Source organism: Parasteatoda tepidariorum, chromosome 3 (assembly GCF_982258835.1).
Source record: "Parasteatoda tepidariorum strain Cologne lab strain chromosome 3, Ptep-v5.0, whole genome shotgun sequence".
Lineage (NCBI taxonomy): Eukaryota > Metazoa > Arthropoda > Arachnida > Araneae > Theridiidae > Parasteatoda > Parasteatoda tepidariorum.
The window spans coordinates 40,069,976-40,084,641 of NC_141757.1; the positions used below are offsets into that span (position 1 = coordinate 40,069,976).

General features: G+C 31.8%; 1 protein-coding gene across 2 annotated transcripts in view; it reads left to right on the forward strand.

Moving 5' to 3' along the window:
• The window catches only part of LOC107442658 (adenylate cyclase type 10), a 103,249-nt gene extending 89,026 nt beyond the window's left edge, over positions 1–14,223 (forward strand). For both annotated transcript variants that reach the window (XM_087159129.1, XM_087159130.1), the window contains 6 exons: positions 750–877; positions 2,715–2,811; positions 5,451–5,566; positions 11,504–11,630; positions 12,737–12,938; positions 14,061–14,223. In XM_087159129.1, the coding sequence (XP_087015255.1) occupies positions 750–877; positions 2,715–2,811; positions 5,451–5,566; positions 11,504–11,630; positions 12,737–12,938; positions 14,061–14,180 (790 nt within the window). In that variant the 3' untranslated portion in view covers positions 14,181–14,223. The remainder of the gene's footprint in view (positions 1–749; positions 878–2,714; positions 2,812–5,450; positions 5,567–11,503; positions 11,631–12,736; positions 12,939–14,060) is intronic.
• Positions 14,224–14,666: the final 443 nt, after the last annotated feature.

Here is a 14,666-nt window from a genome sequence, read left to right on the forward strand (position 1 = left end):
TATGTTTTAATTTAAAATAATTGCTTTAAGAGTTATAATTGATTTTTTTTAAATATTTATATATATACTATCATATCGATTTATGAATAATGATTTATGAAATTTTGAGTTCATAAATTTTAATATCTTTACAAATAATGAAAATTTCAGTTCAAGGAATACGGTTATTATTAATAATCGCCTCTACCCGGTATACCCCTATACTGATGTTTTTTTAAGGTTAAGAATCTTAAAAAATAAAAACTTGAAAAGAATCAAAACTAGCACAAAGCACTTGTACAACAAATGAACAACGCACATAAAGAGCGGATGTCTGCATCCAATCTAAGCAAGCAACTTATTTGCGTTACATGGAGAAGTAAACCACGAAAACCTCCCACGGTTAGCCTGACGGGAAGTGAACTCAAACCCATGATCCGTCTACCGCTGAAGATATTTTACGTCTCGAACTGCGGTCGATGAAATCCGGGTGCTGAATTTGTATCGACCAGCCATCGCTGGAATTCGAACCCGGTTCACCTCAATGGAAGGTGAACGCTCTATCCCCTGAGCAATCACGGCTCAGCCTTCGCAATTCGTAAAATATTCATTATTTCATGCCTTACGTCATTAATGGAATACCTAGGCATCGTGTGAAACATTAATCATTTCATATTTAGCCGCTCAATTTTTGGCATTCTATAAAATGACTAGGCATTCCATAGAATTTCGTATTTCATACATTTATTGTAACTTATATATTTTCTCAGATGTTTTCGGCGACTCATCGATTATCCTGTGTTAGACATAACAGAAATCAACGTTGTAGCTAAAGCTTTTATAACAATCATACGACTTTCATTAGAGAAAGCAGAACTCGAAGTAGCTGAGGAACTGGGTAAGTACTAAATTGAAGATGAATGTTTTGTAGTAATCTTTTTGTTCCAACTTTTGCCTAATTGTAAATTGATGTATACATGTAAATTGACAATTGTTCGAAAGAATTAGTAAATAATTTATATATTACTAAAAATTGAGTCAGTTTTCAAAATGAAATTAAACAAATTCTTTTTTCAAGTAGAACCATGGAATTTTTGAACCATTTTTTTTTTTAAAAATAACATTATATCGTTAAACAAATAAGGAAGTTTTACATTGGAGTTACAATGTTGTCATAATATGCCATAATGCGCATGAAATATGTGTTGTCAGTGAATAAATAAAACCATAGCAAAGAAAAAAATAATTAAAAAATCGTGACTACATGCACTGTAAAAGAGTTTAGTTTACCTCAACATGGTGGCAACTACGCACCAACATTTTTTACAGTGATTATTTACATTTGTTTGTTTCTGAGGTCTTCACATCGTCAAAATGAGTAAGAAACCAACTCACGTGCCATGTGGAGATCAGGTAGGTTACGTGCAATTGTGCTGGAGAATGAGTTAAGCGATCAAAAAGGCTGAAGAATTCGACGAAAATACCAAATGGACATGTTTTCAAATGGAAAAATAATTGGAATCGTGAATTGTGGATGATTTCAAACCGGTGTCTCATATTCTGAATCTGCCTCAATGTGTGATTTCAAGACAATATAAGGGTTTTAAAGTACAGAAATTGTTAGCAACTACCTGTTTAGGTCGATCAAGAGTAACAACTGATCATCAAGACCCATATTTAGCAATAATTGCGCGATATCAGAGACACAGTTGAACCAGAGAACTCAGTTCACCGCTCAGTTTCTGATTACGAACAGCTTATAGGAGACTCAGACATTCTGGTCAATATGTCAGACAGCTTGATAAGGCATTTGAAACATCGGAGTTCGCAGCAGTGGGTCAAAATTATGTTCAGTGACGAACTCTGATTCTTGTCACTTAATGATATAGAGAAAACGTGGGACACGTTTTCAAGCAAGAAATGTCACGGAAAGACATTAGGGGGGGTCACGGTGTTGGTCGGCACAATGCTAGAAGTACATAGACATACATCTTTCAGATACGGAGTCTGTTTCTTCTGAAAGGTAGAGACCAAGTCTTTGAACAAGGATGATAGCGTGTCTTATAACCGTTTGATCTTGGTCGAAAACTTTTCTGAAAAAGCCAAAATATTCAGCGCATGCATCTGCCTACTCACTCTCTTGATCTTAATTTCGTTGAGAATTAGTGAAATGTGCGTGGCATACGAATTACTGATCTTACGCGACAGAATTGAAAAAGCCCTCCGTAATGCTTAGAACCCTTTGAGGATACAACTTATCCATACCTCATAGAGTATAAGAGAAATAATCGTGCAACATACATAACTAACGAAAGTGATAAAACACCATATTAAATTGTCAAATAGCCTATTTATTTTAATTTTTTTTTCGTTCAAGTATAAACTAATAGTTTGCACTATTTTCTTTCAAAACGTTTCTTTAGATAACAAAAGCGATTAAAACCAATCTTTTGCATTGTTTTCTTATGGTATAGCCATATTATACCTGCATATAAAATTTCCAACGATTCTGACTTAGTTTTCCTTAAATATTCAAGTAAACATCAAATATACTTAACTATTGGAGATCAGTGTAGCTCTAAATGTTAATTATAATTTAAAAATGTAAGGCACGTTTAAACAGAAATAATATGCTTCGGTTCTATTGTGCTATGGAAGAATGAAGATTGTATAATTTATTTATTGTGTACCATTATTACTTAAATAAAATAAATTTTATGTCATTTCTTTGATAGGACGTAAGGCTTATGAATTGATGAAAATTGTAAAAAATCAAAAAGCCTTGTCTCGTATCTTGGGTCTCATGGCTTTGATATACGATTATCTGCAGAAGTAAGTTGAAAATTTGAACATGTTTTAGAATAAACCTACGCTTGAAAATTTATTTCAGAAAATTAATAGAACTGTTTTATTTTACAACCGCCGTTAAACAGCCGACCTAATTTTGGGTTTACGACTACTAATGTTCAACTCCGTAGCCTTGTAATTTTGAACTGAATCCAGAAGACAAGGGAACTCCTGGATCAAGTATTGGAAGAAATTTTAATTCGTGGAAGACTTTTTTTCATGGTACTAATACGCATTTGCGTTACATGGAGAAGAAATCCATGAATCCCTCCCACGGTTAGCCTGATGACAAGGGGACTCTAACCCATGATCCGTCTACCACAGAAGATATTTTACCTCAGCACTGTGGTCGGTACAAGCCGAATGCGGAATTTGTATCGACAAGTCATCTCTGGGTTCGAAACCGGTTCACCTCTTTGGAAGGCGAACGCTCTATGACCAGAGCCATCACTGATCAAAGTGGATGAAATGACAAAATTTTCGGAATTAGATTGTTTTCCTATTAAAAAATTGTGTAAATTTCAAAAGAAGTGGCAGACAGTGATGGCAGTACAGCAGCTTTGCCATCATTTGTGCAATTATCTGTTTGACAAGGCCATGAAATGAAACAGATTACCATATGTTAGCCAATGTAGGCTGCTATTTTCTTTTTTATTTTATAACCGTCGTTGAACAGCCGACCCAATTTCATGGGTTTACGACTACTTACGTTCAACTCCGTAGCCTTGTAATTTTGAACCCAATCCAGAAGACAAGGAAACTCCTGGATCAGTACCCCCAGAGGTATTGATTTGTTGTGGGAACATGGAGGACTTTGAGACTCGACAGATTTAACGTGCATCAGTCACCATTTACTACACGGGGAGTCTTCGGCCGGCGAGGATCGAACTCACGACCTCTTGGATATGGGCCCAGCGCCCTACCGACCAGGCTATCCCGGCCCTTCTGCTATTTTCTTTGTGTATTTTCATCACTTTGATAGTTAGTTTAAGTATATTTCATTTGTAAATTGTGATCGATGAGCAACACATCATAAAAAAATCACGCCTGCACTAGTGCACCAATCACTGACAACAGGAGGCCATAACTTTTCATCTCAAATTTTCTTTCCCTTCCACGAATAATTTGAAGTACAGAAAAAGTGAGTTCAGGCGAATCTAGAGTAAACCATGTAATTTGAAATATTGTGAAGAAATTTTCTAACTAACAAGAGGATAACAAATTATGAGAGGATTACGCAAAGGGAAGTTATCTTCCAATAATTTGTTCGCATTTTGATTTTTTTTTTCAGCAATTGAAACTACGCTGCGTACTTAAAAATTCTCCTGCGGTATATATAGCGTCCTCTCAAGCCAACTAACACTATATCCGAATACATTATTAATGTCTCAGGTGGTCGGCGATGCCGCAGTTCCACGTACGAACTCATGCTCATAATTTTGGATCAATTTCTATTCAATAAAATTAATTTTCTAAGAAGTGTCTTTAAAATTTTCAGTTTTTGCATTGAAGCTGATCAGATAAATAACTTTTAAACAAAAGAAAAAGAACTCTAAAAAATTGAGCCAAAGTCACATTATAAACTGTTAAAGTTGACAAAAACAATTTACAAATTTCATCCTCGACGATTTCTAATATTAAGCCAATCATCGTTACCTGAATAATATACTATAGCTGCTTAATATGTGTTTTTAGAATCCTTGCCAGAAATGCAATTAAAAAAGCAAATACATTGGTATTAATTTTAAGCTTAAAAATAAAAAAAGCGTTATCGAAATATTACGAATTGAGGAATTGATCAAAGTAGGATAAAATATCGAAATCTGATTGTCGGTGCAAATTAAAAAAAACTGGGAAGAAAGTTGAAAGACAATTATTAGAAAAGTCTTCAGGTTTTAACCGGTAATCAGAAATGATTGATGTTTTTGCACTCACCTTCGGGGAAGAAATAGCCTGATTAGTAGGGCATTGGGCTCATGTTCGGAAGGACGTGAGTTCAATCGACCGCCGGTGTAGTAAACGGTGATTGGTGCACATTAGATCTGTCGAGTCACAAAGTTCTTCATGTTCCTATAACAAATCATACCTCTGAGAGTACTGAATTGGAGATTGATTGTTCTGTGGTTCAGGTCAAAATTACGATCTGTGGATGAATGAATGGGTACGCCCTATAAATGATCTGTGACTTGTGTGTGGCCGTAGATGGCACTACTGAAAAACAAGAAACACACCCTCTACCTTAAATTGGATTGGTTTCAACAAGCAGGATTGCTGGTATTGGCAAGGGGCATCAGAAACAACAACACTCACTTTCTTCAATATTGATTTGTCAGATTTCTATAGTAATTTTATTTTTTATAAGAATAAATAGAAAAACATTTTTTAATAAATTTTTGACAAAAAATCTGTAAATATAAATCTGAAAATAAATATGTGGACAACGGAACAGACAAAATATATGAGTATCTATTTATCAATAACTACATAAAATTAATAAATCTGATTAACTTATGAAAGAAAATAAGTGTAATAAAACTAATTATTATTATAGACATCACTTTAGAGCGTTTTACTTATAAATCAGACCAGTGGATTCGTTTTTAATTCATATATTTTTGTTATAGCTTTGATAAGTGCGTGGAGATAGTGAATCAGCTTCAAGACGCAGTTTTACAAAGCGATGATGTTATTGCTCAAATATACTACTACATTGCGCTCGTCAAAACACTAAATGAAGAAAGTAAGTTCCTAATATATATCATGATTTTTCCCTATTTTTGATTACGAGATATCAAATTTCTGGTGTATTGGGTTTATAAATCGAACACTGAAAAAAAATATGTATACAGGGTTATTCATAATTCCCTTCGCCTGTAAACGCCCTTTTTCTTTACTACAACTGTCTTTCTGGTACATGTTACTGACATCTACCGGCAACTGCTTAAATTAAAACTTGAATACTTTCGGAATAATTTCATATGTTCTTTTTTGCCATATTCGTCTTCGTTTTTTTTACTATAACGCTTCGAAACCCCGGAGGGTTTCGAAGCGTTATAGTATTAGTCATGAATAACCCTGTATATAAAACTTTCTTAAATGTAGACATAAAAAAATATTTATATAAAATTGTCTCAATTTCACATACTTACGAAATCAAGAAGTTTCCTCGCTGTTCCTATAGACGTCATGTGTCACATGATACTAGACGTGAGGAAAAATGTGGACTAAAATGTTATTGACAAATCTTTTGAAATGTGTTTATAGTTCGAATTCCTTGTATGGGGTGAAGATTTTTTGTAGGACTCAGCAGAAGATGAAGTAGAATCCACTGTAGAGTGTAGTCCGTATAACGAAACTGCTAACATTATCGAATCCAGGGCCGTCTTTAAACTATTTGAGGCCCTGGGCACATTAGGATCATGGGGCCCCTATGACCTTGAGAAAACACTATTTAGTTACAATAGATAAAGAAAGACAAACAAGGTTCTAAATTTATTTTTATTTAGTTACTAGCTATAAAAAAATAGGAAATATAAAAAATAATCTACAAAAGTAACTCGCTTAACTTAAAATCCTTAGATTAATTCTATGTTGATTGCAAAGGTACCCTTCTAGATTTAAGATGAGCAAAATCGTTAATCACTTCTTCAAAATCTATGGTATTGAGAATATCACATTCTATGGACATCAGCGACAAACTATTTAATCTCTCTTGAAGCATTGTACTTCTTAATTCATTTTTTATTCGTTTCAATTTGGAGAAGGAGCGTTCTCCGCTGCAGTTAGTTACCATCATGCTTAAAAATATTCTCAATGCAATTTCTACGTTAGGAAATGTGTCTTCAATTTTGTTTTGCTTTAATAGATTATATACTTCCTGTACACTGTTAGATGCTTCATTTTCACTCTGAACATTTATTAAGTATTCTTTTAAATGTTGACATTCTATTTCTAACTCTTTTTCATTTACATCTTCGTGATAGATTTGAGAAAATTCTTTGCATCCTTGTCGTATCTCTTCGGAATTCAGAGTTTTTAAGTGAAAAAATAAACTAAAACGTTGACTGACGATCTCATATGAACTTTGTCGCTGTTTTAGATGAACACTCAAGGTATCGATTATTGGGAGAAAGGTTTCTACGTTGAATCGCTCTTTTCCATTCAATTGGACTGATGGCGCAGAGCCATCAAAAAAACTCTGCCGTGAGCTTCTACGTCTTGTTCTTTGAGATAGATCCTTGTAGTCAGATTCTGGGTTATTTTCTTTGGCAGATGATTCGAAGTTATCAAATTTATCCCTGAGGTTAGTAATAAAATCATAAAGTGAAGTCAACAAATTGGTTGCAACGTCCAGTGTTATTGTTTCTTTCTGAAGATAATTACTTGTTTTGTCTATTCTTTCCAATATAGTGCTCCAGATTTCCGTCAGTATAATAAATTCTAGATTTCCCATTTTTCTAGACAGACTAAGGGCTTCGTCTCTTGTTTCTCGTGCCTGTTCAGTATCGTTTGCGATGGTGATTAAAGCTTCTAATATTCTTTTATAACCCCCATGCAAAGCACTTACTGCATCAGCTCGGGCTGACCATCTGGTTTGTGAAAGACTCTTAACAACTTTTTTTGAACCTAAATGTTCTGTTAACATATTCCATCTGTGGGTAGAGCCCGAAAAAAAGTTGTACACTTTCTGAACTATTTCAAAAAACTGTGATGCCTCCGGTACACACCCAGCAGCATGGACACCTACCAAGTTTAGTGAATGTCCTGCACATGGTATAAAGGTGGCAAATTCACATTTTCCCTTGATTCTTGTTTGTAGACCACTATACTTTCCCGACATATTTGAAGCATTGTCGTAGCTTTGTCCTCTGCAATCTTTTATGGGAATATCATGTATCTCTAAAAAATTTAAGATGGTCTCCGCTAAATACTTAGATTTATGTTCTTTAATAGGTATAAATTTCAAAAACCTTTCAACAGGAACACAGTCTTTTACGTATCGAATGATGAAAGTTAGCTGGTCAATATGAGACAGATCGGGCGTACTGTCAACGCTTATGGAAAAATATTTTGCTGATTTAACTTCATTTATAATTTTTTTTAGAACCTGTTTTCCCATTACTTCAATAAACTCATTACAGATATTTGCTGATAAATAAGAAATGTTACCCTTTCCAGGATTCCCAAATTTTTTTAAGTGATCTGCAAGAAATGGATCAAATTCACTCAATAATTCCACACAACCCAAATAATTTCCATTGTTTGGAGATCCTAGGATTTCATTGTCGCCGCGAAATGGAAGCCCTCTCGATGCCAAAAATTTTACAACAGCTACAATCCGTTTAAGTACGTTTCTCCAGTAATCCACTTCCTTTTGATGTTGAGATAATAAGTCTATATCTACTCTACCAACCGCTTTACTTCGTGCCAGATAAGTCATCATAGATTGCTTATGCGCTGGGCTATTTTCATGTGTTAAAATTATGTGATTAATATGCTTCCAATCATTACATCCATTCCGAGAGCAAAGATTAACATCAGTTGGGTTAAATAAGCAGCATGAAAAACAAAATACAGAGCATTTGGAAGGCGAATACAGCAACCATTTTCTTTCGACGCTTTCATTGTTCTTTAATTTGCGAATAAATAATGCTTTGTTGAAATATCTCGTTACTAATTTATTACCATCTTTGTATGTTCTGGATGCCTCGGAAAAGTCAGAATCTTTATTTTGAAAATATACTGGTCCCTTACGAATTAAAATTTCGCGATTTATTTCAACAAACTTTTCGTGAAAATAATCGGCGGGATCGTGCGATATTAATTCTTCTGTGTTGGAAAACTGCTGTTCAATTGACACAGTTGGAGTTGACGGTTTTAGTGAAGTCACTGCACTTTCGTCGTAGGAATAGTCGCTTTCTGATTCAATCTCTTTTTCAAAATTGGAACATGAAGGTTTAGAAATTCCCGCAATTTGTAATTGAGCTGAGTCATCATGTGGAACATTTGTGAGTTGATTGCTACTTACAGAAGTTTCTCCAGTAGTAGTAGTAAAATAAGATGTTAATTTTGGTAACTTTTCAATTACTTCTTTCTGATGTAGAGCTTTTTTCCTTTTTTCAGATCCACTAGGATATGACCGTTTCGACATTTTATATTATAATTCACTATTTAATTAATTTTATAACGAAAATATTCGCTAACACAAAACAGACAAAACGACGATTTAATCAAACAATACTATTTTTTTTATCAGAGCTCGAGCACAGTCAGTAACAAACTAACAACTACAAACAAAACAAACGCCACAACATCGCAGACAAATACTTGAAGGGAATTCCCGTTCGTCAAGTCAAACGACGATCGGGAATTCCCCTTTTTTGTCTTTGGTATTACGAATGACGTTCGAATAGGTTTCTTTAAGACATAAACCACACCGCATCAAATAATTCTTTTTTTAATTTAATAATTTTTTTTTAAATTGTATTCTTATACTTACATATAGGTATTTAAATTAACCTAAACATACTAATATCGGAAAAACTCATTTTTGAGAGAGAGTGGAGTATTATACCCTGTTTATTTATTAGTTTGATCTTTCTTTTTGACAGATGTCAAATCTGAAATCGATATAACTTTGCAACGACGAACAATATCTTCTTATTTTAATAATATTAAAAATTGATAATAATCATAAGAATAGACACACAACATAAAAGTACCTGTTAAGGACTCAAGCATTTTCCGAAAGTCTCAAGTGGTTTTTATTGCTTCGAGGTAAAATTTAAATAGAAAAACTGAAAACAATGGTTTCTTACCTACCCAATGTTTTTATGTCTAGTGCAATAAAATTGATTGACGAATGAATTTATTTATTTTGAATAGTTTAAAACATACATACAGCCACATATTTAGCCAACACATTTTTTACACCAATAGATATTTTCTGTTTCCCATCACTGACCCATCTGTCAAAAAGTTCAAGCTATGTTGTACAAGGTATAGCTATCCGCATGCGGCAAACTAAAGCTAATATAATAAGCGTAGGTATTGTAGTAAGTCATTATCATCAGATTTTTCAAAATTAATGTTTTTCGGTAATAATGTATCGGTTATCATTTGGTAATCTGGCAGGAACTAGGGGCCCCCATTCGATCGCGGGGCCCTGGGCACGTGCCCATAGTGCCCAGTGGGGAAGAGGGGCCTGATCGAATCCTACATGGGTGATGTTTTCAATCTTTAAATTTGTAACTTTATGGCATGTTTTACAAGTTTCCATTGTGCCATAATTTTTTAAATACTTTTGAATGAAATATCTTAACTTTCCTTCTTATTAATTTTTTTTCTGAACTTAATTTGAAGCTTTGTTTCTAAAAATATCTATTTTATGTAAGGAAGAGATAAAAAATAATAAAAATTGTATGTATAGTTGAAATAATAATTGAAAAGGGTAAATAGTTATTTATAACTATCACATTGTTTACAATGCATCGATATATCACGAACAACGGATGTATAAGTCAACCCCCTGATTTTCGTTCAGGATTAAAATATTTGGGGTTTAAAATGTTAACTTACATACCGAGATATACGGTAAGTCTAACAATTTGAGATGGTTTTCTTGGTAAATACAATCAGGGGTCTGTTTAGATGAAATTTGGGTCCGTTAACGGACCCTTCACAAAATATCTTTTCATAAAAACGGACCCTTCACAAAATATTTTTACTTAAAAACAGACCCTTCACAAAATTTTTCTTTTAATCGGACCCTTCAATATTGTTTTGTTAATCGAATAAACCCTTCCCAGGGCAGAAAACAAGAAAGATGGATGTAAACGAATTAAGTTTTGTCTTCGGCCGACGATTCTTCCATTATTCGTCCGAAATGAATATTCTGCTTTCAGCAGTATATGTTAAATATCAAATATTTGTATGTTGCATCTCTAATTTTTGAAAATGTAATTTTTTTATTATAATTTTACAGTGCCGAGCATAATCTTGCATCTATTTACAATTTAAAAACTCCTTGAAAAAGTTTTTTGCAATAACCGGACCCTATTTGCACAAATTCATAAAAGCGGACCCTGGTTGAAAGAATGTGAGTAATTTTTTTCACAATTTCACGAAAAACGGACCTTTCACAAAATGTCTGGACAGACCCTTGACAATGTTTTCTTTACCATTATTATTATTTTTCAATAACACTGTCTCCATAAGAAATCACAATTTTTAACTGTTATGAATTCACGATAGTTATTTTTATTCATAACTGTTTAATTAAACTCAGATGAAATTCATATAATTCCCTTTTTCATTTGGTATTAAGAGAATTTGATATACCTTCCTCAGAAGGGCTTCGATAAATTTCAGCAGTTTTTTTTTTCTTTACTTAAATATTAGTGATCGCTAATGTATTTTGTTACTTTATTTTTGATATTAAAAAAATAAGTACATTAAGAGAGGTGATTATGATACACCCTGTAAATAATTTGAACAAGCCTTAACAATATAGTGAGTATGCACTATATTGTAGTAAAATTATAAGACAACATACTTTTCTGCCCGAGCACAAAAAAAATATTAAGGCAGCTATGAGTATTACTTTAGAAATTTACTAAAAATAAACCGTACATAAAATTATTTATTTAAAAAGTCCTTAATTAAAAAAAATTTCTAGCTGAAAATAAAATCACAGATGACAAGATTCAAATGTGTAATGAATATGCCAAACAGTGCAAGACGATGCCAACCCATCCAAAATATAATGACAGAGCATTTTGCTTGTGTGCAAAAATGTCTACATGGTATGAAATTTTAATTATTTCTAAAAATATTTTTATTTCATACTTTTAACTTGAATGCATTGAAAGGTTATATTAGTTTAAAAGTAATATTAGTTTATAAGAATTGACCATACATAAAAATTAGGCTAAACAAAAATAAACATTTTTTTGAAATATACTATGCTCTACAAGCAAGGAGTTAACATAATTTTATGCGTAAAATCAACATGCATAAATGAACAATTAATAAATACAGGTAAAATCAAAAATATCCTTTAAATTTCTATGGGCAATAACACATAACAATCTGCTATAATATTGATGCTTCATTGGTATGTTTTACTTATTTGTTTTAGATAATTTATTTCAGATAATTTAATGATTGTCTAGCACAACTAATTAACTAATGGAAACTAATATAAATAGTACTTTGAACAATACTCCTTACACTCTGCAGAAATAAATGCAAAGTCAATACAAGCCACTACAGTTCATCAACCGTTATAAATAAATACTGAGTTCTTAGAAAGCAAGAAATAAAACAGCTTAGAACCATAATTGTCGAAAATTAGTTTATCATCAGTTGCGATTTCATCGATCCCACATTTTAATATAAATAATTAAAATTATGTTAAAAATTTCTCACTGTTGTAATTACTTAAAGACAATATTAGGTTGAATTTGATAATCGTTATGTGAAAAAATTAAACTCCACAAAAATATATATTTTATATCTGTATATCTTTTCTAATTATATTGAATACAAAAAAAAAAGATATTTTAAAATTCCAATATCAAAGATATGTCTGTTTATATTGGAATTTCAAAATATCTGAATTTCTGGTTAAGCTTAACAGGATTGCCAAGGTTTCCATCCAATGAAACCAATGCCCTTACATTCTACAAAAGTAAATGTAAATGCCACCAAATTCATATTAATAAATGCGTGGTTTGTACAGGTTAGAAATAAAACTGCTTAGAACCCAAATTGTGAAAAATTAATTTAGCATCAGATGCAATTTCAAAAATCACACATATTTATTTATTAAAACTATGCTAAGGATTTCTTTTTAAGACATTGGACGTTACAAAACAAAACTAAAATATTTTTAAAATTATATTAAAAGGTGTAAAAATCGTAAAATGGAAAAGGCTGCCGAAACATGGGAGAAAAGAGCTGCAAAACTACAGACTAACATCCAACTCAATAACTACTGGGCACTTGATGGCTATCTTTGGCGAATTACAACAGACATCACCAAAATAGAAGAAAAGTGCCTAATTTATACAGTAGCTGAAATGACAGAAATTAAGCGTTACATATCCAAAGTAAGATCAAATAAAATGATAAAGGCACTTCACTAACAACAGTTCTTATTATATTTATGAGAAAAAGTTTATAAAGAACGTTACCTCTATAAATATTTATTAAAAATTATTTTTTGCATAGAACTATCATTAGATAAACAAATTTTATAATCGTGTACAAAAATGTTTTAATGTGCTTAAACATTTCTCGAGATTAAAATTAACATTATGTTTAGTAAACTTTAAACTGCTTTCTTGTCCAAACTATTGGAACTATGTTGCCAAGATTGCGACTACTCCTTCAACTTTACATGGTAAAATACAAAATTTGAGTTAAATCAGTCTAATAGTTTCTGAGAAATCGAATTTTAATGGTATGACTTTTTTAAAAATCGATTTCTCAAAAACTAGTCAACCGATTTAACTCCAATTTTGCATTTTGCCATTGAAAACTATGTACTTTAAAATGATGTAAAAATTGTATACCTTACAATTAAAAAAATTTTTAATGTTATTAATTAATATAATAAAAATAATAAATATTTACTAAAGGTTATTATTGGCATGGAACTATCTTTGGACAAACAAATTTTATAGTTGCGTGATACGATTTTTCAATTCGCTGAAAAAGTTCGAGATATGGCAAATACACAAAAAGTAAAGTTAACATCAAGATATCCAAACTTTGGAACGCTCTCCAGACCAAATTATATTGACCATATTTCCTAGGTTGTGGCTACCCCCTTTATTTTTTGGGTCAGAGATCCGGATCTTTTGAAAAAAAAGGCAAGTTTATCCAGAGAAAGTATGTTTTCATGTCTGATCTCGTAACTTAAAATATCGTCTGTACCTATTAATTAGCATATTTGAAGTCACCCCCTCAAGCCATTAAAATTAAGACCTAGAACGTAAAGATCCGATCATTAGATCAAAAGTTATTCAGGGTCGTGCCATATAAACCATTATATCTGATTTCAATCTAAAAGTAAAGGACTTCAATGAAAATATTTTGAATTTATATGTCTATAAAATATTTTTAATCATTTTAATAAGTTACTACATACCTGAGAGTTACTTAAAATATACAATTTTTGTAAATTGAAATATATTACTCCATTATTATATTTCAAATATATGTTCTAGGATCTGGACAAAGTAACCAGTGCTATAAAGAAATTTGTCCCAATATTAGAAGAGGATGCTAAAAATGTAAATAAAAAATTTCAATCTGTCATGGAAAAGTGTAGAATATTAAGAGCTTAAATGCTGGCTTTTTTCACATCAGTAAAATATTTTATTTGAATTTTATTATTAACTTTAATTTAATAAAGAGTCAATTAAAACAAGGAATTTTTTTAGCAATAAATTTCTATATATTATACATTTTATAATCCTTATTGATACCTCTCATCTATCAAGACTAGTAAAAATATAAAGATTAAGAAACAATAAGAGAGAAACTTACTAGAATAAATAATAATATAGATAAAATAAAAGAACATTCAGCTGAAACTTGCTTCAACTAAGATTTTTACTTTTAACTGTACACATGAAATAAAACATTCTATTAAAATTTAAACGTGCTGTTTAAAATTCTAGCATAATTTAATAATAAGGCTCAGAGTAAAAAAAAAAACATTTATTTGTAGCAAATTTAAAACAAAATTAAACACTTTAGGTTGATGTAAAATAATAAGATCCATTTTCAAATTGCTTAGGAGAACATATTTATGTATTGTGCTGTTATTT